The following is a 24,488-nucleotide window of genomic DNA, read 5'->3' on the forward strand; positions in this document are numbered from 1 at the left end:
TTGTTTCTTAAATCCCCATACTCATCACCATCGTCATCACATCACAGCCTCCTCCAGCAGACCAGTCACATCATGCCTCCCATTCTGTCCTGAGTGTTGGACTAAGCTCATTTGGACATAAGTACAGTTCTAGAAACTTCTTATCACTCTACTCTCGTCACTAGGGTTTGTATTTTCCAACTCAGTCTGTTTCAGGGAATGTTTAACCCAAATAAATGAATATATAAAGACTGAATTTAAGGCAATGGAGTAGGAGATTCATTTTTGTGGGGTCATAATAGGCTCCTGGAATCAAGCTTGAGGGTGCCATTGTCCTGCCACCCCACCTCAGTGCCTGCCTCGTAACAACATTGTGGCAATCAAGCATGTAAACCAAGTACCAACATACTGCTTTGTAATACACTTCTTCTGGAAACCCTGGACTAGGATCAACAGTCCACTTTGGTAGCAAAATTCAACAAAGCATCAGAAACTACAGTAATAAAGACATTATTTCAATGTAACACATTAAAATAAAAATTAAGCAAAAGTCCATGATGAACGAGATACTAAATTTCTAATAAGATTAGATCAGTATCATTGATTATTTTTGTTTTGCCTTAGGCTCCAGTACAGTTTAGTTCGACTTGAAATTTCCTTTGATTCCCACTTCCATTTCAACGAAATATACCATGAGTGTATGCAATGGAAAGTGCACAGAGGCAAATTTCTGCTCACTGCATAATTCTGTGCTGGGGAAGTCCAAAGGGCACGGGTACCCACGGCCCTGGCCAGGGCTGCAGCCATCCAAGAACTGGCAGAGGCCTATAGGACACTCTCACCTGATCCTATCCCTTGGGGTAAGTACTAGAGATAAGGCTTCCAAAGGCTGAAAGAGGAACTATCCTTGTAACACAGCCACAGTGTTCCCTGTTGAATCTACAACCATTCTGCACACAGGAATGGCAGAGCCCTGTACAGGCTATTCGCCTAGCCCACCCTTAACATTGAAACTGGGTCATCCAACATAAAACAGTAAAATTCTTTACATCTGGTTCCTGCCAACATCATCATAGCAATAAAAGCCACAAACATTTTTATTCATTTTCAACCAACAAGCAAATGCAAGGAGAGGGAATACAAGGAGCTGTTTGCCTTAACTTGGGCACTGATATAAGAAACAGTCACCAGGAAAGCTCTGTGTTCTGAAACACTTCCAGTTATCACGAGAAACTCCTCCCCACCCAAAAAGCCGCTGACGGACGGGGGGTGCCATCTGATCAGCAGGGTCAGACAGGAGCTGAGTCGGGGTAACTCAGCCTTCCTCTGCTAACATAGCCAAGGAACGAAAACCAAGAAAGGAATATTCCTTGAGTGTACTGGGAGACACTTCTGAGATGAAAATTAGCCCTTTCTGAAAAGAGAGAATGCGGTCACACACGAATCAAGTACCTGTGTCGCGTTCCAGCTGTGGCCAGATCACATCCTGCAAAGCTGATGCTGTCAGGGAAGGCAAGGCTGACCGCACGTGTGTGGCTGGTGGCAGTCCCCGATCCTGGGCATCAGCAGCATGCTTCCACGCCTGCCACTGTAACCACAGAGGCTAACTTTAGCAATGATCTTGTACTAATATTTTTCCATTCTACTAAACAATTTCTTGACTGACATAAGAAATAAACTTTTGGTTCATTTTCAAAGTAAGACGTTAAGCCGTGAGTAGCCAACAGCTTGCAGACAAGTAACTGAAAGTTGGTTACACGCATCTGAAAGATGGTAGGCAAACAGGACGTTAGGAAGCAACACAGCTGAAGCAAACGCCGCTAAGATTGTAATCACCTAGTTATTCAGTCAGTGGGATCAGGGGAGGGGTCCCCCATGCTAGAACCTAAATAACTTGCTGTAAACCACTCCAGGTGTGAAAGTCTTTTGGTTTCACTGCACTGCCTGAGCCTGAGTGGAGCCTTTGAGTGGCTGGGTGAGGCTGTTCTCACAACCAATGAAAAAAAGAATTTTAAGAACTCTGTAAGGGTAATAGATAAGGCATTTGTAATAAACAGTAAGTAGCTCTTCCCTAAGTGGAGATTTTCTGTAAAACATATCCTGTAGGGACTTGATTGTTCTTTTTTTTTTAACCTATAATCTCACTGCTTATGACACCTGCATAAAGTAGGCTCCTAATAAACATTGCTGTACCCATGAGGCCTAAGCGGAAAAGAACCACAAAATTCTCACCAATTTTAAATCATAACTACAGGGCAGCTGTCAGAATCCCCAACTCAGCAGGTAGTCCGTTGTGTAGTTCTAAGTTGTACAGTCAGAGCTTCAGTACTATTCCTGAGCAACTGCGGCATCAAGAGACCTCTGTGGCTGCCAACAAGCAGAGAGAAGGGAAAGGACGGGTAACCGAGTTAATTGCATAAATATTACATACTCATTACAATTCTTGAGGGATCACGAAAAATAATGCTTTATAACAGGAAAAAGAAAACCAGATGAATAAGGCAGAACAGGAGTCGATTCTCTAATGGAAATTGGAAAAAATCGCATGTTCAGCTAAAACCTGCAGTGCTTTCGTTTTATCTCGTCTGAAATAAGTAGACCCGAGTCCTCAAGGCTAGGTTGCCTGCTAGGTTGGTTTGGGGGTTCAACCCCGCCAAACACAAAGGGTGGCAAAGCTGGGCTGTGAGTGGGCACGGCCTGGAAGCAGCTGCCCCGAGAGCCCTAAGGGGCAGATCGCCCTACATTCGACGTGACCAATGGCCGTGCAGCAAGGGCGGGACCTCAGGAAAGCAGGTCACGGGAGGGTGGCGGGGCTCAAGGGCGCGCCCCGCTCAGCCCGGCCCTGGGGTGCTCAGCCCGGCCCTGGGGTGCTCAGCCCGGCCCTGGGGTGCTCAGCCCGGCCATGTGGGCATCTCCGGGCGGTGAGGCGTGTGCGGCGGCGCTGGGCGGCCTGCTCCTGCTGCTGCTCCTCGCCCTGGGGCTGAAGCAGAGGCGGCCGGCGGGCTTCCCCCCGGGGCCGCCGGGGCTGCCCTTCCTCGGCAACATCTACTCCCTGGCGGCCTCGGCAGACCTTCCTCACGTCTACATGAGAAAGCAGAGCCAAGTGTACGGCGAGGTACAGCCGCGACCGACGGGCCGCGGGCAGGGAGGGCCGCCGTGCGGTCCTCGAGGCTGGCCTGGGTCTTCCTCCCGGATGCCCTGGAGGCCCAGCTCCGAGTAGCCGAGAGGAAAGGCGCACCGGCTCCTTCGGGCTGAGGAGAACCCACCGCCGGGGCGCGACCCCGCGTCTCCTCACCGGCGGCTCCTCGCCGGCAGCCGCGCCGCTCCGGCCGGACGCTGGGAGGCGCTGCGGGCCCGAGTTTCCCGCCCCGGAGCTCGAGCTGCCGCGCCTGCGCCGTGGGGCCCCCGGGTAGGCCCGGCGCGGGTTGCGGGCTTGGGGCTCCTGGACCCCGGGAAGCCGCGTCCAGCGCCCCCTTAGGCTGAGTGCACAGCTTGGCTCGTGCGACGTCGCGGCATTCTGCGGCCTGGAACCTAGCTAGTTCATGGTTAATGGCAAGTTTCTTCGAGGTTTGCTGTTGACCAAGAAATAACGGATGTAGGCGTTTGCTGTGTGGATTGAAAGCAGAATGCAAGTGCCTGTCCCTGGCCATGGGAAACGGGAGAAGTGGGAATAGAACCAATGTTGACAAAACCGGAGCCATACAGCTCCGAGTGGCTGGTGTTCCGACTGAGCGGAACACCCTCAGTAACATTTGTATTTATATGATGCCCACTGTGTACTGGTCTCATGGAGAACTTGTTACCTGGTTTAGAATTCATAGCTACCCAAGAGAGAAATGTTTCTGGTTTTCCCATTTTTGGACAAGAAAAACTTAAGCACAGAAAAGCTCAGTGACTCCCCTGCGGAAAAGACAGGGATGCATTGCCTGCGTTTGCCCTTATGTGAAAAGGAGGCAGAAGTTTCCAGAGCACCGGCTGTGGCTGAAACTTCTGTGCGTTTTGTTTAGATTCATTTACGTGCCTCAAGTAGCCAGGCTGTGTCCCGGTGCTAAGGATGAAGAGATGAAGAGATGGAGTTAGCAATCTAGTAGAAAAGAAAAATCAAATGACCAAAAATAACTTGGTTAAGCTTTTGAAGGAAAAAATACAGGGCTGGTTGGCGGTTGTATTTCAGATGGCTGCTTAAGTCCATACTTAACACCATTTTTTTCTAATATTTATGTCAGGGTTCTGCAACCCAATAGTGGTTTGCGTTGCTAAAGAGAACCTTGCAAAGAGAAGCTGGATTTAGACAAAGAAAATAAATATAGTGTTAAGTTTTGTCCCCCTGCCCCCCATTCTCCAGAATTTCTTTCTGTGATGTGTTTTTAATGTATTTGATCTCTTTGATATGCTGGTAAAAAGCATAATATTTTGGAGAAATCTTAAGATGTGACAACATGAGAACAGAGCTCAGTCCTCCTGTTTCAAATAAAACCCAACCTTTACTGAATCTTAATTTTTCCTTATCTGGGAAGTTAGAATAATAGTAACTAAAAATAGTAAGTTGCTAGTCCCACGACTTGTTTATATATGGTCTTGCTTCCTATCTCTCTATATAATTTAAATTTAAACACATTTTTGAATGCTTAGAAATAAAGTTTTCGAACCTAAATAGTTGAAAGGAACTCTGTATTAACTATGAATATTCTTTTCAGGAAGGGGTAACTTAAGTCTCCTCTCATGATAGATTATACTATGGGTCTAGGTATTTTCATCTTTAGGTTCTTGACCTAAAGATTTAAAGAATTAAAGAATTAGGTTCTTGACTTAAAGATTAAAAGAATTAAATGGAGGCATAATACAGTGCGTAAATGAAAACAGTTTATTTAACTGTTACAGAGCAAACATACTTCATGTATGAATTTGAGCCACCCCATATGAAGAAATACCTGTCAGAGAAGGGTCCCAAGCATGGTCAAGGGCAAGAGAGCCTCTCGTATCAGTCTCTTATGAGGTAGAGGTGGCGTCTTACCTGAATGAATGATCGGGGTGGGGTCTTGGAATGCATGATGCTTTCATGGATGTGTAAGGCGTCTTCACATGGAGCTGGACTTCCACGTGGCATACTATATCCTTTGTGGTCCCTGGTAAGGCAGAAGTGCATTCTGGGAAGGTGGGTTCATCAGGCTGACAGGTGAGGGGATGAAGTTAATTCCATGTAATTGGCCACTATCTAATCTCCTAAGAGACCCCCTCCATATCAGTTACAACTAAAATTATAAATGTGCTGGAAGACTGTCATGTTGACGTTGGTAGGTCTGGTTCAATGGCAAAAATTTGGCATGAGTAATTAGTTTTATTGTTGGTGCCAGCTGTGCTCCTTATAAAGAATACTCTTTACCACATATCAAATAGGTTTAACCTGTGCTAAGAAATGCAAAGGGGCCGAGGAGAATCACTGAAGAGAAAAAGTGAGTCTATCACTGAAGAGGAGACTGTGTTTGGCTTTAACTTAGAGTTAAGCTGATAGTCAGCAGACATTAACTCCTTTTTCTTTAAAGATGTATTTATCAGGGGGCCAGCAAGTGTCTTAGCAAACTAGTCCTCTTTCTGAAGTATCGGCGTCTTCTGTGGGCACCGGTTCTAGTCCCTGCTGCTCCATTACCAATCCAGTTGCCTGTTTATGGCCTGGGAAGGCGGCAGAGGATGGCCTGAGGCCTTGGGTTCCTACATCCACATAGGGCAGCTAGAGGAGGCTCCCGGCTCCCAGCTTCAGACCAGCTCAGTTATTTGGGTAGTGGGCCAGTGGATGGAAGACCTCTGTTTCTCTTTCTCTCTCTCTGCAATTCTGACTTTCAAGAAAAAAAAAATACATCTTCAAAAAAAAAGTGCTTATTTATTTGAAAGAGTTAGCATGTCCATACATTGGTTCATTCCCCAGATGGCCACAATAGCCAGGGATGGGCCAGACCACAGCGTAAAGCCAAGAGCTTCATCTGGGTTTCCCACGTGGGTGGTAAGGGCCCAAGCACTTGAGCCACCTTCTGCTGCTTTTCCTAGGTCGTTATCAAGGAGCTGGGTTGGAAGCAGAGCAACTGGGAGAGGAACATGTACCAATATGGGGTTCTGTTCTGGCAGGTGTTTTTTTTTTTTTTTTTTATCCACCACACCACAGCACTGGCTCCCAACATTTATTCTTTAAGCTACAGAGACATTTGATCTTTACCCTAGTTGTGAAACAACCTTAAAGGTCTCCCATTATCTTAGAGCTATTTCCCAATTCTGCTGAAACCTCAAAACTATTGTTAATGTTTTAAAAGTACTAACACCTTTTTAAAGTAGGAGACTATTATCACCTGTATTTCTGGAAGTCGCTGAAAGTTGTTTAGAGGAATAGTTTGTAAACAGAACCTTACTTTTTCACTGTCTTTAATTTAGATGTGTGTTTATATGAAAACACCTGGATACCACAATTGCTTATGACAGTTGCAACGACATCTACTTTGTGTGGCCTGTGAAGTCAGTTCTGCTCTGTAGTTCTTGAAGCTCCCAGTCCAAAGGATGTCCGAATTCATTTTAAAGGCAATCTTCATTGAAAGTGTGCTTTGCTTCTCCCTTGCTTTGCATTTCCTTGGGGATTCATTGTGACTGGTTAAACTTCTCTTGTGACTTTAATCTTAATCGATTCTCCCTAGGTAGCAAAATCAATTTATATGGCTTTGTTGGATTGTTTTTAGGCTAATGACAACAAGTTAACTCCTTGAAAACAAATGAAATTGATAACTTATTAATTTGTTTTTGTAGCAAACATTGCAAGACACTGAATAATATTCTGTGGAACATTCAAGAATAATAGGGGGCCCAGTGTGGTAGCCTAGTGGTTAAAGTCCTCACTTTGCATGCACCGGGATCCCCAGTGGGTGCCTGTTCATGTCCCAGATGCTACATACTTCCTTTCCAGCTCCCTGCTTATGACCTGGGAAAGCAGTAAAGGACAGCCCAAAGCCTTGGGACCCTGTGCCTGCATGGGAAACCCAGAAGAAACTCCTGGCTCCTGGCTATGGATCAGCTCAGCTCCAGCCTTTGGGGTCACTTGGAGAGTGAACCAGCAGATGGAAGATCCTTCTCTCTGTCTTTCCTTCTCTTTGTAAATCTGAAAGCATGGGGTAATAGTAGATGGTGCTGTTCCCGCCATCTTGAAAGAAAAAGGAGATTTCTAGATATCATTGAATATTTTAAGGTGGAATGAATCTTACCAGATTTATTTAGATAAATAAAAAGCTCTTTCAACACCGAAGCCACAAAAGGATAAGTGTGCTTCCTGGACCTTACATGCAGTTAGGGCTCCTCAAGTCCAGTATTCCTCTCATTATACCATTTGTAAGATTATGACTTCATGGAACTAGCATTGTGGTATAGTGGATAAAGCTGCCACCTGCAGTAACAGTATTCCATATGGGCACAGGTTTGAAACCCAGCTGTTCTACTTCCCATCTGGCTTCCTGCTAGTGCACTTGGGAAAGCAGTAGAGAGTGGCCCGGGTGCTGAGGCCCTTGTACACAGGTCTGAAACCTGGAAGAAACTGCTTGCTCCTGGCTTTGGCCTGGCCCAGCTCCAGCCATTCGGGAAGTGAATCAGTGAATGGAAGATTCTCTCTCTCTCTCTCTCTCTCATGCGCGTGCGTGTAGCCCTGTAACTTTGGCTTTAGAAACTGACTAGTGTGATAGTGTCTCTTTGGCATGCTCTGTAGACAGAGCTCTGCCAGCATCCTCAGCTGAGTAACACATGCCTTCATTTTCAGCGAGGCAAGCACAGAGAGTGGGGCCTAGCATCTGGGAAGTGCCATGATTGTATTTTCCTTACATTCCACCAATTAAATGTTTCTTTTTTCTGCTCAAAGATCTTCAGCTTAGATCTTGGAGGCATATCAGCTGTGGTTCTGAATGGCTATGATGTAGTAAAGGAATGCCTTGTTCATCAAGGTGAAATTTTTGCTGACAGGCCATGTCTTCCTTTATTCATGAAGATGACAAAAATGGGAGGTATGTTTCTCGTCATCTGTTTGTTTATTGTGCTATTTTAAACCATATTCGTTGTTTTAAGTATTTTTGGTGCTTAGAGTTGGGATTATTCATATACTGATTAACAGGAAAGTATTTACTTTTATATACTTACTTAGAAAATTTAGAATTTGAGGACCTTCCAGAGTTTATTGCACTCTTATTTTGGACTAGTAAATTCTAAATCTTCAATAATCCTGTTTTAGTGACTTTTGAAAGTAATGTCTTACTGGGTAGATTTGTGGATGATTTGAAACAGGTAATCAATCATGTTGATCAAATACAATATATGAAAAATACCATGGAGTCAGTGGCACTATGGGGGGCAAGTACCTGTAATTCTCTCTAGAAAAAAATATATATGTTTTGAAGAATTTGTGCATAATATCTGCAAATATTGTGAAAAAATGACACACATTCACAAACACTTGAATCAGAAGTGCCCCTTTGTAGCAAATCTTGAGTAAATGCTGGCATTTTTACTACAATTTTTCTTTCTTATAAGATTACAAAGCCTAAAGCAGACCTTCTTAATCATTAGGATATGTAAAGGAGAGTTATGGGCTGTGAAAAAAAGTATTCATTCTGGGTAGTTTGGTGGTGATCAGTGTAGTGTTGGATGATTCTATAGTCAATAAGGGAGGAAGTCTAAAAGTTGACAGAATTGGTAAGAAGAAAGCAGCAACAGAGAACATAAAGTCTAGACACAGAAGTAATGGTTTTACCATTGTAGTATAATAACTTTTACTATTTTATTATTATTTTAGATGATGCTTACATAGTTGATCTGGATGGGAAGGATCTAAGGTTAGGGAGAAGTGTGTGTGATCATTGTTTCCGAACTTTCTAGTTCTTTTTCCATTTCTGGGGGGAGGAGAGAGTTAGAGGGATAGGCCATACCCAACCTCTCAACTATCCCAGTACCCAAGAATGAGGAAAGGTCACCTGATGTCAACCCAGGCTCACAATAGCATGTGTTCCAGTTGCCGCCTTCAATCCTGGCCTCCATGTTCGCCAGCTTGATTTCTGGCTGCTCCACTTCTGATCCAACTTTTTGTTAATGTGCCTGGGAAAGCAGCAGAAGATGGTCCAAGTCCTTGGGTCCTGCCCCCCTGTGGGAGTCCTGGAAGAAATACCTAACTCCTCACTCCTGGATTCATGTTGGCCCCACTCTGCCTATTACAGCCATGTCGAGAGTGATCTAGCAGATGGAGGATACATCTCCCTGTCTCCTTTTTTTCTCTGTAACTTGGCTTTTCAAATAAATAAATAAAATCTTTCAAAAATTGTTGGACAAAAGTTTTTGAAATACAAATTTTCAATGAGCTTCACGTACGCATGAAAACATGGCATTTTTCATTATAGGTTTACATGTCTCCCAGTACTGAATGATTCCGGTAGAGTATATATTATAAGCAAATGTAGACTGAAAATGTTGGTGTTCCTTTTTGATAGTTAATTTAGAGCACTGTAAACGTTGTCAGTTGAGCAGTTAATGCCATCATTTTCCAGAAAGTGAAAAAATGTTGGGAGAGTGAGGCTTAGTACCTGTGACTTCCATGGTGATATTTCCTCCATATATTCTGATAGTTAAACGCCATGTTTCTTCTTAAAGATCTTCAATGTAGACTTTGGAGGCATATCAGTTGGTTTTAAAGGGGGAAATTTTCCATGGTAGCCGTATTAGAATAGCAGAAATTGTAAGGCAAATAGTATCAACACTAGAAAAATTTGATTGTTCATGTTTTTCTTCCTTTTGACTTAAGCAATCTATGATATTAACTATTTCTTCAGTCTACCTTTGTCTTTGTTAAAGCTTCCTCGTTAAATATCATATGCCTTTAGCAAGAATAAATTTGTATTCTGAAATTCAGCTGTTAAACAGAGCATTTCTAATACTAGAAGGATATTTTTATTGTCTATTTGAAGATAAAATATTTTTATGAAACATGCAATAATTTGTCTTATAGTAAAAGTTGAATAATAAAATCACATTAGGATTTTATGGTAGGAGAATTGTAGGTCTTTCCTGCAAACTTACAGTTGGGTGAGCAGGTTTTTACAATATTGTCTGACTAATGAGCAGCAGAGAACAGGACCCAACTATTTAGATGTAAAGAAAGATTAGGGAAAAATGATTGGCCATCCATTCATTATTGTGACAGTATAGTCCTTCAGCAATAGTCGTAAGTTTAACATTCTGCTATTGGTGTGAATCAATAGCAGTGTAGATATAGGCAATTTTAGATAGTCTAGTATTACAAATATATATTTTTTTATATATCAAGGCATATTTAAGTCCCACTCCTTGGAATATATATATTTCACTGAGCATAATGGTCCCCAGTTGGAATCATTTTGCTGCAAATGGTAGAATTTCAGTCTTTTTAATGGCTGAGTTGTATTCCATGAAGTAGAGGTACCACAGTTTCTTTATCCATTCCACTTTTGTTGGGCATCTGGGTTGTTTCCACATCTTTTCTCTGGTGAATTGTACTGCTAAAAATATGGGGTCGCAGGTCACTTTCTCATATGTAGATTTAATATAGTCCAAGGAGTGGGATAGTTAGGTTGTACATTAGAAATATATAATACTTTTGATACTTTCATTTCAGGCTTACTTAATTCCAGATATGGCAGAGGATGGGTTGATCACAGAAGATTAGCTGCAAACAGTTTTCGCAGTTTTGGATATGGCCAAAAATCTTTTGAATCTAAAATCTTGGAAGAAACAGTTTTTTTAACTGATGCTATTGAAACATGCAAGGGTAGACCATTTGACTTTAAACAATTAATAACAAATGCTGTTTCAAACATAACCAATCTGATCATTTTTGGAGAAAGATTTTCATATGAAGACACTGATTTCCAGCATATGATTGAGTTATTTAGTGAAAATGTGGAGCTGGCTGCCAGTGCTTCCGTCTTCCTGTATAATGCTTTTCCGTGGATTGGCATCTTCCCCTTTGGAAAACATCAACAGCTGTTTAGAAACGCAGATGTGGTTTATGATTTTCTCTCCAGACTTATTGAAAAAGCTTCAGTGAAACGACAGCCTCGGTTACCTCAACATTTTGTTGATGCTTATTTAGATGAGATGGATCAAGGTAAAAATGACCCATCATGTACTTTCTCCAAAGAAAACCTAGTTTTCTCAGTGGGCGAGCTCATCATTGCTGGAACTGAAACTACAACCAATGTGCTACGGTGGGCAGTTCTTCTCATGGCCCTTCACCCAAACGTTCAAGGTGAGAATTCTCAGTGCCTACCCCTCAACTTGGGCTCATGTATGTACAGATCTTTTCCTTGTGCTAACCAATAAAAGAAACATTTCTAAGAAGTAAATGTGAAGAAGCTCTCAGGTAAGTTTTGTTAGAACCATTTTATAAATAAAGAAAAAGGGTGAGTGTCCGAAAGTGGCAGATCTGGAGCCTCAACCCTAGTTTGTGTCTCATGACTGAAAGACCAGAAAATCACCTTTTGTTAGTGTTAAATTGGTATATATAAGTTAAATATACCTCCCACAATAAAAAATGTCTCTAGTACCTATGTCATGTTGGCTTATCATAATTTATCCCCCAAAGACACTGCTTTAGATATCTAAGAATTTCATAGTGACTGAGCACTTTTTTCTCTGACAGGACAAGTTCAGAAAGAGATTGATTTAATTATGGGCCCCACTGGGAAGCCTTCTTGGGACGACAAGTGCAGAATGCCTTATACTGAGGCAGTTTTGCATGAAGTTTTAAGGTTTTGTAATATAGTTCCACTAGGCATTTTCCATGCAACCTCCGAAGATGCAGTTGTATGTGGTTATTCCATTCCCAAAGGAACAACAGTCATTACAAATCTTTACTCTGTGCACTTTGATGAGAAGTACTGGGGAGACCCAGAAGTATTCTATCCTGAGCGATTTCTAGACAGCAGCGGACATTTTGCCAAGAAGGAAGCTTTGGTTCCTTTTTCTCTAGGTAAGAGAACTTTTATACGGGCATAACCGGGCTCAAGTATAATGATGGTTCAGCTTGTATAGCATTCTGTTATCTGAAATATACTAATATAGAAGCTAATACTTACCATTTACTCTAAATTGCAACATGGATCCTTGTAAATTAATTGATTGAATTAGAGGTGATGAATGCCTATTTCTATGCAAAATGAACCTTAGCTTATGAAGTAGAGATAAACTGTTGTGAAGGAATGGCTTCTTTTGAAGCTTTTTAGCGGACTTTTGTCTTGTAGATGCCATTAGTGACAAGTAGCTGGAGAAATTGAGACCGAGAGAGGAATAAGACTCAATATTTGAAGGGAAGCTAGTATCTAGTTTCTTGGCTTCTAGTTGAGTGTACCTCATGTTTAAGTAGAAAAAGGGACCAGAAACTCTTTGTTAGGGAAGGATACTCATTTGGTCAAATGAAATGAAATAGGGTTCCTTGAATCTAAAAAACAAAATGTCAGTTCAAATTCGATCTACCATGGCATATGTAAAGCTGTGTTACAACATACAAGGGAACCTACATTAAAATCTTAAAACAGGAAGGAAAGGAATATGTTCTAGGGGCTCAAGTGCTGATTTCTATTCTTTGTGATAAAAAGAATCCTTTAGTAAGTATAATTTCCTTTAAATCCAAAATTTAACTAAATGGTATCCAAATATTAGACATTAATTTTTGTAAAGATATTGGGTTTTTAAAAATGATTGTATCTGCTTTTTCTGTTTAGGGAGAAGACATTGTCTTGGAGAACAGCTGGCACGGATGGAAATGTTCTTGTTTTTTACAGCACTGCTTCAGCGGTTTCATTTGCATTTTCCACATGACTTAGTTCCAAATCTGAAGCCCAGGTTAGGCATGACACTGCAGCCTCAACCCTACTTCATCTGTGCTGAAAGACGATGAACGTTCGTGAATATTTTCATCAGAAAGAGTACATGTGTGCTTCAGGCTTGGCCTCATTTAATCAATGTGTTTTGACAAAAATCACAGCATCATAGAGTCAAAATGAATGTGAACTTGACTGTGAAAACTGTACTAGATCAATAGTAAGCATCAGCTATAAACTTTTTTCCAAGCTTACATGACTTCTAACAAAATTCTGTAATGTAGAATACAAAGGTGGAAATGATGGGTGTCCCCTAAGATGCTGAGAAGTGGGGCAGGCATTCCGGCACGACAGGGTAAACCATCACTTAGGACTCTCATGTCTCGAATCTATTGGTGTGCTGGAGAGCTGACTTGCCTATTCAAGTCCTGGCTCTTACATTTTCAATCCAGTTTATTACTAATGTGCCTCGGAAAGCAGCAGATGAAGGCCAATGTACTCAAATCCCCACCACCCAAGTGGGAGACCCAGATGGAATTTCTGTCTCCTGGCTTCAGTCTGACCCATCCTTAGTTGTATCTTTGGACACTTGAGACTATGGCACAGTATTAATATTTATTTCAGGACTGACTATTATGAACAAACTGCAATGTTTAGTCACCCATTGATAGCTAATGTTTACTGTGTCATTTTTTCTACAGTTGTACATTAAGAGCTCATGCTCTTGACTCATGAATAATTACAGCCTTACAGTAAGTACATCTAGCAATAACTTTTATTAAGAATATGGATTTAACATTAGTTTGTTAAATATTTTCAGCTTTCTGTATTATAAATAAGGGACCTTTGTGCCTCCAATAAATTAAGATGTTTCCATTGCAATTTTATTTATATAAGGACAGGCATTTGGCATAGCAGTTAAGAAGCTGGTTGGGACATCCTATATCGGAGTGCCTGCGCTGAGTTCCAGCTCCACTCGACTCCAGTTTCCTGCTCATGTGCATCCTAGGAGACACTGGGTGATGCTTCAAATAGCCAAGTCTCTGCCACCCTCCACTCCCAGCTTTGCAGGTGCTTACAGGTGTCCAGGGAGTACAACTATAGAGGATAGTTTTCTGTCACTCTGTCTCTATGTCTAACATGAACTCTGTGATAGTATTGAAGTTTTAGCATTAGTAGAGCCTAGAACCTCCACTGGCGTATCTGAAGATCCTGTTTCTCCTTCTCCATCCATTCTGCCTGCTAGGTGGTGCCAGCTTTAATCTAAGCCTGGCTTATGGGAGTACACGTGCCTTGCCTACCTCAGGAGAGAGCAAGTTTGCATTGTTTCTGGGAGAGCAGAGGAGCTTTTCAGGTACTCTCAGAAAGCTATTCTTCATGTCCCAAAAGTATTGAGTTCTATGCTCATTTGTAACTTACAACTGTGTTTTGTGAGTGGGGTTATGGTTTCCTTAGGCCTGAACATACACTTGGCTATAAGAATTAATGATAGCATTGCCTTCCCCTAATGTGCATGTGGTATCTAGGGATTACAGGATTATCTAAACAAAAGTAGCAAACATAAGGAGAAGCTGTGCACCAGGAGACTGTGCACCTATCTCCCTGGGCCTTTCCTCTGGTTCATTTGCTAATCTACACAGCTTTCCAGCTTACCTTTCTGAATCTTCACAAACCTACCTAGTCAAGTGCTCTGGGTTTTTTGTTTGTTTGTTAGTTTGTTTCTTTCTTTGATATGGCACATCTCCCTGACTTACTGTCATGACTGTCATAAAAGTGCAAGCTAAATTCCACAGATTGGTGCTTCTGGCAGCTTGACAGTCTTCACTCACAAAGCAACTTACTGAGCTGATGTAAATGATAGTAAGAATTGAGAGGCTTTATCTTGCGTTGCAGTAATATTCCTATTGTTTCTAGTGCCCTTAAAACTCCATAAACTTAAACAGGTAAGATTGTGCTTTTTTTTAAAAGCACACATGGGGTTTAAAATCAAACTATTTAAAGAGTCAGCGTGGTGGCTCAACAGGCTAATCATCCACCTGCCAGCATGAGTGATGTTGGGTCATGTCCTAACAGCTCTACTTCATATCCAGCTCCCTGCTTATGGTTTGGAAAAAGCAGCAGGGAATGGATCGTTCTTGGGCCTCTGTACCCACTTGGGAGACCCAGAAGAAGTTTGTGGCTCCTGGCTGAGGATCAGTTCAGCTCCAGCCATCATAGCCATTTAAGAAGTGAACCAGCGGATGGATGTCCTCTCACTGTCTCTCCTCTCTGTAAAATTTACCTTTCAAATAAAGACAAACCTTTAAAAAATCAAGCTGATTGAGTCTTTGGAGGTAAACATATGAAGAGTTTGCCCTGTCTCTATTACTAGACTTTCTCCTAATATTTGTGCACCTTTAGAATTTCCCCTCCAGTGCTGAATTAAACATCAAAATGAACAGAGTACTTTGCCAATGATACGCTCATAGCTGTGCTGCTGTATGTGAGTGGACTACTTATTGTGGTCTGATGTTAAACCTAAATCTTCATGTCACCCAACAATTAACCAAAGATAAGACTACTTTTAAGCAAATCAAGTGATTAATGGGGAAATACAAGATAAAGGACTAGCATTGAATATGGAATAAATTTAAATACAAAGATATAATGCTAAGACAAAGGAGAAGAGTGATAAAATGGGTAAATATTTTACATTCTGACAGTGTATGAATAATGCACCTAACACAAAATTAGAAGAGGAGAAAAGATAGTATATGGAATAACTGGTGGCTTCTTCTATTCAAGTGTGTCACATAATGCCAGATATAATTCTGAATTAGTTTTAATAAAGTTTCTTTACTATAGAAAGTATTTGGGGCTTGTGGGGCTTACACAAGTAAATAATAAGAGTACTCAGAAGATGAACTACTCTTGTCTGAAACTAAGAATCACATTTAAAAGTGATATATTCATTTATTTTAAAGGCCACATTACGGAGAGAGGAAGACAGGGAGAAAGGTCTATCCTTGATCCATTGGCTCATTCTCCAGTAGCTCCAACAGCCAGGGCTGGGCCAAGGCAAACCAGGAGCTAGCTGGGGGTCTCCTACGTGGGTGGCAGGGGGCCTTTCTCTGTTGGTTTTATTAGCAGCGAGCTGGGAGGTCCTATTTTTTTCTTTCTAACATTGTTCACGTAAAGCCTTGATAACGGTTAAAAGGGAAATGTCACAAAATTGGGTCTTATCATCATTTCATGCAATAGTTCCTTGATGGATTCTTTAAAAATACTTATTATTTGGAAGGTAGAGTTACAGAGAAAGATTGTTTTGTCTGTTGGTGCATTCCCTAGATGGTTGCAAACAGCCAGAGCTGAACTGGTCTGCAGCCAGGAGCTTCAACCAGGTCTCCCACATTGGCGCAGGGGCCCAAGCACTTGGGTCAATATCTGCTGCTTTTTCAGAGAGCTGGATTGCAGTGGAGTAGCCAGGACTCAAACCAGGGCCGCTGGTGGACAAGGAAATGGCCCGAGTCTTTTTTATGCTAATTCAGGTAGAAAGATATCTACTTTCAGGAAAAATGGGATCTACTTGTGGCATTTAGTGTGAGTGACTCCATTTTGGACTGATCTCCTGGAGCTCGATGCAGGAGCCTAGTCCAAAGCAATGGCCTCAAACATTTTTGTTTAACAATGTAAAATGAAATGCTGCTTGAGTGATGCTTCCCGTTTTTCAGATAAAACCCTTCATGATTGTTGCCTATTTCCTTTACAAATAAAGCTAAAACGGAACAGCATACTTTTAAGTACTTTTACAAAAAATAATAAAATAATCAATATAAACATATATTTTTATTTGAAAGGCAGATTTTACAGAAAGAAGGAGAGATAGAGGTCTTTTATTCTCTGGTTCATTGCCCAAATGGCCGCAATGGCTGGAGCTCAGCTGAACTGAAGCCAGAAATGAGGAGTTTCTTTGGGTCTCCCAAGTGGGTAAAATGGCCCGAGGATTTGGGCCATCCTCTGCTGTTCTCACAGTCCATGAGCAGGAAGCTGGATACAAAGTGGAGCAGTTGAGAAACAAATGAGCACCCATATGGGATGCCAGCACTTGTAAGTGGAAGATTAGCCTGCTATGCCGAAGCACAAGCCCCTTAAATCCTTCTCTGCTATTCCTCCTTCTTGCACTATGATCCAAACAACCCTAAAGTTCTTTTGATTCTTCCAGTGTGGGATGCTTTTGTCTTTCCCTGCCCACTGTATGTGCATGTCTGAGCTACTCTAACTCTCTGATTCTCAGTGTAACATACCTTCCTCTGAGAAGCTATTCATGAATGCCACTGCTATCTCCCATGCTCTAAAATTCTGGTAATAGCCTTGCAACTACAATAAAGGAGCAGAGTTGACTCTCATCTTTTGTGAAGTTGGTTCTATTTAAGATAATGCAGTCGAGAGAAATAGTGCAAATTTTTGGCTACTTAAGGAATTCTCCAGATTTCTCCAGATTTCTTACAGAAATAAGTAGAGACAAACAAATAGACACAACAATTAATGAGTTAGAATAGCAGAAAATAGCTTTCAAATAACAAATTATAAAAAGTAGATCTATAAGGACAGTAAATATACAATATTATAGCACTACAATATCTGTAATACTAGCGACTTAAAGGCAAACTCATGGTGAAAAAATTTGAAAAGTTTGAGTCAATAGTTACAAATTAAGGTCAAAATTATGGCTAATTGCAACTTCTCAAGTTAGATTTTATCTATTAGTATTATGTATTATGTGATATATGTTCTCATACACTTTGTATTAAAGTTTCAAAGGGATACATTTGGGCTTCTTTGTATTAACTATTTTAATACATGTTTATTATTTACTGAGGGTTCCATAATTTAGGAGTTATATAATTTTAAAATTAGTTCCCAAAAATAGTATTTTAATAGACTCAAAACATGCTTCTTTTGAAAAACATATTGAAAATATAAGCTAAAAACTGCAATAGAAAATGTTAATACAACAGAAAATACAGAAATCTGATTGAGTCTGAACATACCTAATACACATGTATGAATATCACACACTCACGTATTCTAGAGAGAAGCAAATTGCAAATACATTTATGCAGGACACAAAGAAATCTGAGTATATATGCACAGGATATATGTACAGGACATACATATATTTTTTGAGTGCAAACTCAATAATTATCCTTTAAATTTTTATTATTTGCTAGTATATGGTAGGACCAGTTTACAAATTGTATGCTAATAGTATTAAAACTGACAGGAAGAAACTTTACACATAACCAATATAATAAATAAGCTTAATGATTCACTAAATAATAATCAAAGTATATAGGATCAAAAATGCCAGCACTTCTATAGATCATTTTTTGTGATAGCTTTGGGATAAACATGGTGTAGATAAGAAACTGCCTGCCAATATTTTATTTTATAGGAAAATTAATATCTTCATCTACAGAATTCCTGTGATGTAAAATATGATAGCCTCCAGGAATAATGTAAAGCATCTGTCTCCCATCCTGTTATCACTGTGGCTGCTGTCTAAATCTTCAGGTATTTAATAAGACAGGGGTGTATATACGCTCTTTATCTGTGATAGAATTAGTTTCATTTAAAGTTTGTATTAAGGCAAAAGACAGCTTCTTTTCTTTGACTTTAATTAGTTTCAAATTCATTTTAAGAAGGGAGAAAATGATGTACATTTCATGAAAAGTCAACATTAAAATTAGGATAAATTTTTTTTCTCACAAATCTGCACTGTTTGCATCAACTAAAAATTTTAAAAAAAACCAATCCTGAGCAAGAGTGAAAAGAACAGCTTTGATTATAGAAGAAAACTCCTTCATTGTTAAATATAAACAGCTTTAAAATTCAGCTACAAAACATGAAGTTGGTAAAACTAGAATTCAGACTTGTGATGTCAATGCCAAACCTGAACATTCTGAGTGGAAATAAAACATACATAGTAGATAATACACAGCAATAAGAAGTATCAGAAATTGATGAACCTGAATTTTGTTAAATATCACAGAAGTCCCTCAGTCCTTCGCGGATAACCCTAGCTGGGAGAACAGCACTGAGCAGTGTATTGCAAAGAGCAGAAATCGCTCATAAAGGCAATGCTGGATTCCTTGTTAGATAGGCACAGGCTTTTTTTTGTTTTTCTCAAAACATTCAAAAGACATACAATACTTATTTGAGAATACTTTTTTCATGAAAGGAAAAAGTTCCGGTCACTTTGGAACTGAAGTCACTTGAATTTTTAGTTTTATAGCTAGCCCCTCCCCATGAAAAGAGCTCACTACCCTCCAAAAGAGCAGCATGGCGATGAAGTAGTTTTGCACACCGATGAAGGTGTTAAGGAAGGGCTTCCAACATAGGTGAACTGAATCCTACCGCTAAGGATGATTTGGGAGCTCGTATAGTGAAAGTGCACAGGAGTGGGAAACCCCAAGCACAGCCAGGATCCTCTCACAGTGTTAAGGCTTGTCCACACGGGAATGGTCATTTAAAAGTCAGCACAGTGAACGCAAGGCAACGATCTCTGACCCTGGTACAGCCCAATGGGCTTCTTCTATGGAACATTTCTTTCATTCAAACGGTTGTTCTTCCTCTTCATCAGCTTCTTCAATGACCTGAATGTCATCAGCTTGAGGTAAGGAAGTATTCTCTACCTGCAGTTTATTCCCCTCAGCTTTACATTTTTCTTCTTCCTCAATTATTTCTTTCCATATCTTGTGGTTTTCAGTGAGGTTATGTATCAGCTGACAAAATATCCGCCGCCTGCCTTTCCTTCTTTGTGGTTCTGTGAAATATAAAACAAACACATCCTCATCATAACAATGTGATCCAATCATTCATTCAACAAATGCAAAGATCTAAATGGTTATAGTCTAGGTATTTTTAAATTCTGTATCGGAACACTGTGGTTTTAAAAATAGTCAGATAAAAACAATCCTTGTACTAAGAGTTCATATTCTAGCAGAAAGATCTAGGCAGAAAGAAATATGTTAGATGGTTCCAGTGTGGTGAATGAAAAGTAAAACACAAGACTTGAGTGGAAGTGAGGAAGGGAGGATAGTATTGAAATTTCAAACGAAAACAATTACAACCCAATATGAAAGGCTGAACTTTTTTTTTCAGTTTTTTTTTTCATTTATTTGAAACGCAAAAAAGACCAAGACAGAGATCTTAAATCCACTGGCTCATTCTGCAAATGCCCACAACAGCTGGATGTAGGCCAGGCTGAAACCAGGAACCTGGAACCCAACCTGAGTCTCCCAGGCTGCTGTTAGGGGCTCAACTACTTCAGCCACTGCTTGCTGTCTCCCAGGGTGAGCACTAACAGGAAGATGGACGTGTCTACAAGGGCAGCTGGACATGAACACAGACACTCCAGTAAGACACCGCAGTTGCAATACCACTGTGCCACACGCTTGGCCCAGCACTCCTTTCTTATATAATGAATTAGAGACACTCAATGCCATTTTGATGAGAATAATTAACTTTTAGAACCCATTCAACCTTTCCCAACTGATGCTCAAATGTTAAGTGTAATTTTAAATATAAGATGTATGTATGGGAGGAACAGGAATCTTTGTTGTCATCATATCTTTTGTGACTTATAGCCTGCTTATGAAAACCAAGTAGGTATATTTTAAACTATTTTCAAATACAGAGCCAATGACTGACTTTATCTATAGTTACAAGTGATGAATTATTTTTCATTTCCATTTAAACACATTATATTATTCAGGGGAAAATGCCATCACAGTTTGATCGCTCTTCTTCACAATGTCACAAGTGTTCTTCCTTTGTTGCTAGGGAGTACAAGTTTTCCTTTGCTTCCTACTACTTTGATCCATTTCTCAAATTTATAAGAAGAGCAGTCTAGTGGACCGTGTTGGATGTTGAACTCCTCGCCTGCCTGGTGGGGTTGGGCACACTGTGTGTGAAGAGGGATGAGATGAAAGTGGGATAGCCACTAGAGCTGCCTACCCAGCACATGAAGCCTTACTGTGCATGCTCAGGGACCTGTTGAAGAGCACCGACTGGAAGCACTCCAGAGATGCTGCTTTAAATGAAAATAAAACAGCTCACTCTTTGACAGCATTAACATAGCACCAAGTACATCCTGCTTATTTAAATCTGAACATTCACCCAGTAGTTACTCTAGATAAGACTGCTTCATCTGTATCTATGAAACAAGGATCCAAATTCAAGTTAAGCAGGCGTTCTTACTGGGATTGAGACTGTCTTCCATGTCTTCATCTTCCGTTTCTAATTCTTCACCATCTTCATCATCACCACTCTCAGTATCATCATCCTCTTCTGTTTCTACCCACTGACCAGGCAGCAAGCCAGCAGCATCATAGGAGTTACACAGGGGACCCACTATGTGGCTGATAAATGATTCCTGGAGTTTTGCTAGTTGAGGAGAAGATCGATCCATGAAGGGACTGATAGGTAGACCAAGATTTGCCTCTTCGTCTCCCTGAACATTTTTAAAAGAAAAGCACAGCTTTAGCTGTTGAAGACAACCACTGAGTTTTGCTGTTAAAATTGCGTTGAGCCTTTTCAAAAACATAATCTACATGGAAATTATTTTCACAAAGAGACTCCACTGCATGTAACATTTCAACTGTAAGAATTCCTCTATTATTTGGCAAATCTTAGAAAAAACTTTATACCCTCACATTCTGTCAACATCAACCACTGTGGTTGATATTTAGTTGATAATAAAAAATTATAAATATAAGCACTTCTAAGAATCTCAAAATTCTGTGATTTCACACGTACATTCTTTTCCTCCCAGGAGTGAAAACATACTAGTGGAAACATTTTGTTAGTATATTTGTACCTTAAATGCACAGGGCTAAATTTTGTTTCTCCTCTTTTTTAAGTAGCAGAGCCAATTTGTAATTCTAAATCACACAACTCACTCTCTGAAACAAATAAACATAGAAGTGCTAAAGTTGAAGAGAGGATTCCAGGCCCAGAACCCCAACTGCCTACATTCTGACACCCTCTCGCTGTGACTTCCAGGGTATCTGTTTTGCTACAGATACCTCTGTGATGTTGGACAAGCTCTCTATGTAATTTCACCCTGAATGAAACCTGAATACTAAGCTACCTTACACGATTGCCATGAGGGTGACAGATGGAATTATGTAAAATTATACGGTATAAGCACCAGGTACTTATAATTGCTGAAAATATCACTAATTTTCTATTCATACTATTCTATTTTTCTATTTTCTGCTCATACTAAGATTCACTTGTGGGCATCTTGATTTTTACCAACTGCTAAAGGTTATCCAGAACTTCCAAGGAATGCAATTTCAAAATTAAGAAGGTGTGTTTGATATTTTGGAGATAGTGAAACCTGCACCTGCATGAGAGACCTGGAAGAAGCTCCTGGCTCCAGATTGGCTCAGCTCTGGCCATTGCAGCCACTCGAGGAGTGAACCAGCAGACAGAAGATCTTTCTCTCCTCTCTGTATATCTGACTTTCTAATAAAAATAAATCAATCTTTTTAAAAATTCATTTAAAAAACACATCTACAACCAACCAATTTTGGACAAATGAACTAATATCACTCCCTAAAGAAAGGAAATTCTTTCCAACAAAAGGTTTTGGGAAAAATGGATCTTCTCAAGCTTAAGTTTGAAACAAGACCCATATCTTACACCCTATACAAAAATTAACTCATAATGGATCAATGATCTATACCTAATTTCTGAAACTATCAAATTACTACTGGAAAACATAGATAAGACACTGCAAGATATTAGCCTGGGCAAAAGCTTATTGGATAAGACACAGACAATAAAAATTAAAAATAAAGGCAAAATGTGATTACTCAAATTTCCACACAGCAAAGTGAAGAGGCAATCAACAGAATTGGAGAAAATATTTGCATGCTATGCATCTGATAAAGGATTAATATCCAGAATATCTAAGGATCTGAAGAAATTCAATAACAAATAACTCAGTTAAGAAATGGGCAAAGGATATGAAAAGGCATTGTGAAAGGAAACACAAATGAATGGACAGTCACATGAAAAAATGTTCAGTATCACTAGCCACGAGGGAAATGTAAATACAAATCACAACGAGTATCACCTCTTTCCAATTCGGACGGCCGTAATAAAAAAATCAGTGCATGACAGATGCTGGTAAGGACGTAGAGATGCACTGTATCAGAGGAATGTAAACTGGTACAAACATGGAAGCTATCCTACTCCTGGCAATATATCCATAGCAAATAAAATTCGAATATGAAAGAGTTACCTTCACTGCCTTGTTGCTAGCAGTCCAATTCAAAATAGCTAAGCTAGCTTTCAAATTCTTTTACTCTGTAACTAATGGCCCAGTTCAAATTTCTATGTCATAATGGTTAGTCTTTCGACAGCAGGATTGGAAATGGACTGAGTCAAATATATTCTGAGCATGCCCAAAATCTCTTAAAGAAACATTTCATTTGGATAAAAATTATTCTGTTGGAGATTCTCAGGGTTGAAAGGGATCTTAGCATCATAGTTCCTCTTTACTGTTAAACACCAGAAATACAGCCAACCTACTCTGCTAATTTTTGTGTGTTTGAAATTTTAGCAGCAAAGGTAAACAGCTAAAAAAAATACTAAAAGCCAGAGAAAATGCAACAATTTCTAGCAAATTTTTAAAGTCACCCCGAATTTCCAATACTTCATATAGTTATTCAAATCCCAAACAGTAGCATCCTCACATGGAAGCTCCTAAAAATTCCCACTCCCATGTTTCAACTTACCTGCTCATAAAATTCATTGACAATGCCTTCTGTCCATTTCAGATGCAAGTCCCGAACTTTAGCAGGGCCGTTGATATCTGCCAGTTTAATACACACCTGGCATACCAACAGGCGGTCGTTTTCATTGCTCCACTCTATACCATTGCTATTTACATCATTGGCCTATTTCGGAAAAGCAAAATTATTTTAAGTTCTGAGGGCACGAGAATTTTTTTCATTTTTTGAAATAATGGTTGTTTTGTTTTTGCCAAGTTATTTTTAAATGGTTTTCTATGTAAATGACAGAACGTTTTAGTAAGTGCTTCTTTTCATCAGGGTGTTTTTTTTTTTTTTTTTTGCCATAACATGGGCTTCTATGGGTTAAATTTCCCTTTGAAATGTCACTATAATTTTGTTTACTGGAAACATACCTTTATAAAAAATTATATCAAACCAGAATTTCAATATTTGTGATACCCAAAGGCGATCCTAATTTATCTTAATTTACATATATACATATATATGTGATACATATGTGTGTATATATATAATATAAATCAATACAACTTTCTATTTCAAAAAGAACACTGAGGAATTAAGGGGAAGTTGTATCTAGGTAAAAAAGGTCAAGTTACATACTTAAAGAACTCAAGTCTTAACTCGCAGACGCTGATATTCATATTATAAATCCTGATTTTAAATCTTATTTTAGTAATTCAATTTACAACACTGGAGATATAATTTAACAGTTCTGAATCTAATTTTCTTCATATATGAAATAATTTAACCATATTGCCGTAGCATTAATAAATGGAAAATGACTAGTTCATTAATAAATGAAAAATGCTGGTTCATAATAGTAATTAACATCTTTATT

The 24,488-nt window shown here is 39.8% G+C and overlaps 2 protein-coding genes across 4 annotated transcripts in view; one reads left to right on the top strand and one right to left on the bottom strand.

The window, feature by feature from the left end:
• Positions 1-2,871: 2,871 nt before the first annotated feature.
• Positions 2,872-13,016, top strand: LOC121162204 (vitamin D 25-hydroxylase). Its single transcript, XM_040989064.1, has 5 exons — positions 2,872-3,094; positions 7,862-8,003; positions 10,637-11,269; positions 11,663-11,992; positions 12,744-13,016. Exons 1-5 carry the CDS (start codon positions 2,882-2,884, stop codon positions 12,917-12,919), a joined length of 1,494 nt encoding a protein of 497 aa, XP_040844998.1. The 5' UTR covers positions 2,872-2,881; the 3' UTR covers positions 12,920-13,016.
• A 4,304-nt stretch (positions 13,017-17,320) lies between these two features.
• The window catches only part of PDE3B (phosphodiesterase 3B), a 121,215-nt gene continuing 114,047 nt past the window's right edge, over positions 17,321-24,488 (bottom strand). For all 3 annotated transcript variants that reach the window (XM_040989067.1, XM_040989066.1, XM_040989068.1), the window contains 3 exons: positions 23,633-23,794; positions 21,084-21,336; positions 17,321-19,647 (listed from right to left, as the gene is read on the bottom strand). In XM_040989067.1, coding sequence (XP_040845001.1) covers positions 19,433-19,647; positions 21,084-21,336; positions 23,633-23,794 — 630 coding nt within the window. In that variant the 3' untranslated portion in view covers positions 17,321-19,432. The remainder of the gene's footprint in view (positions 19,648-21,083; positions 21,337-23,632; positions 23,795-24,488) is intronic.

This window comes from Ochotona curzoniae, unplaced genomic scaffold, assembly GCF_017591425.1.
Source record: "Ochotona curzoniae isolate NIBS_2020 unplaced genomic scaffold, NIBS_Ocur_1.0 contig_517, whole genome shotgun sequence".
In the NCBI taxonomy this organism is placed as follows: Eukaryota; Metazoa; Chordata; class Mammalia; order Lagomorpha; family Ochotonidae; genus Ochotona; species Ochotona curzoniae.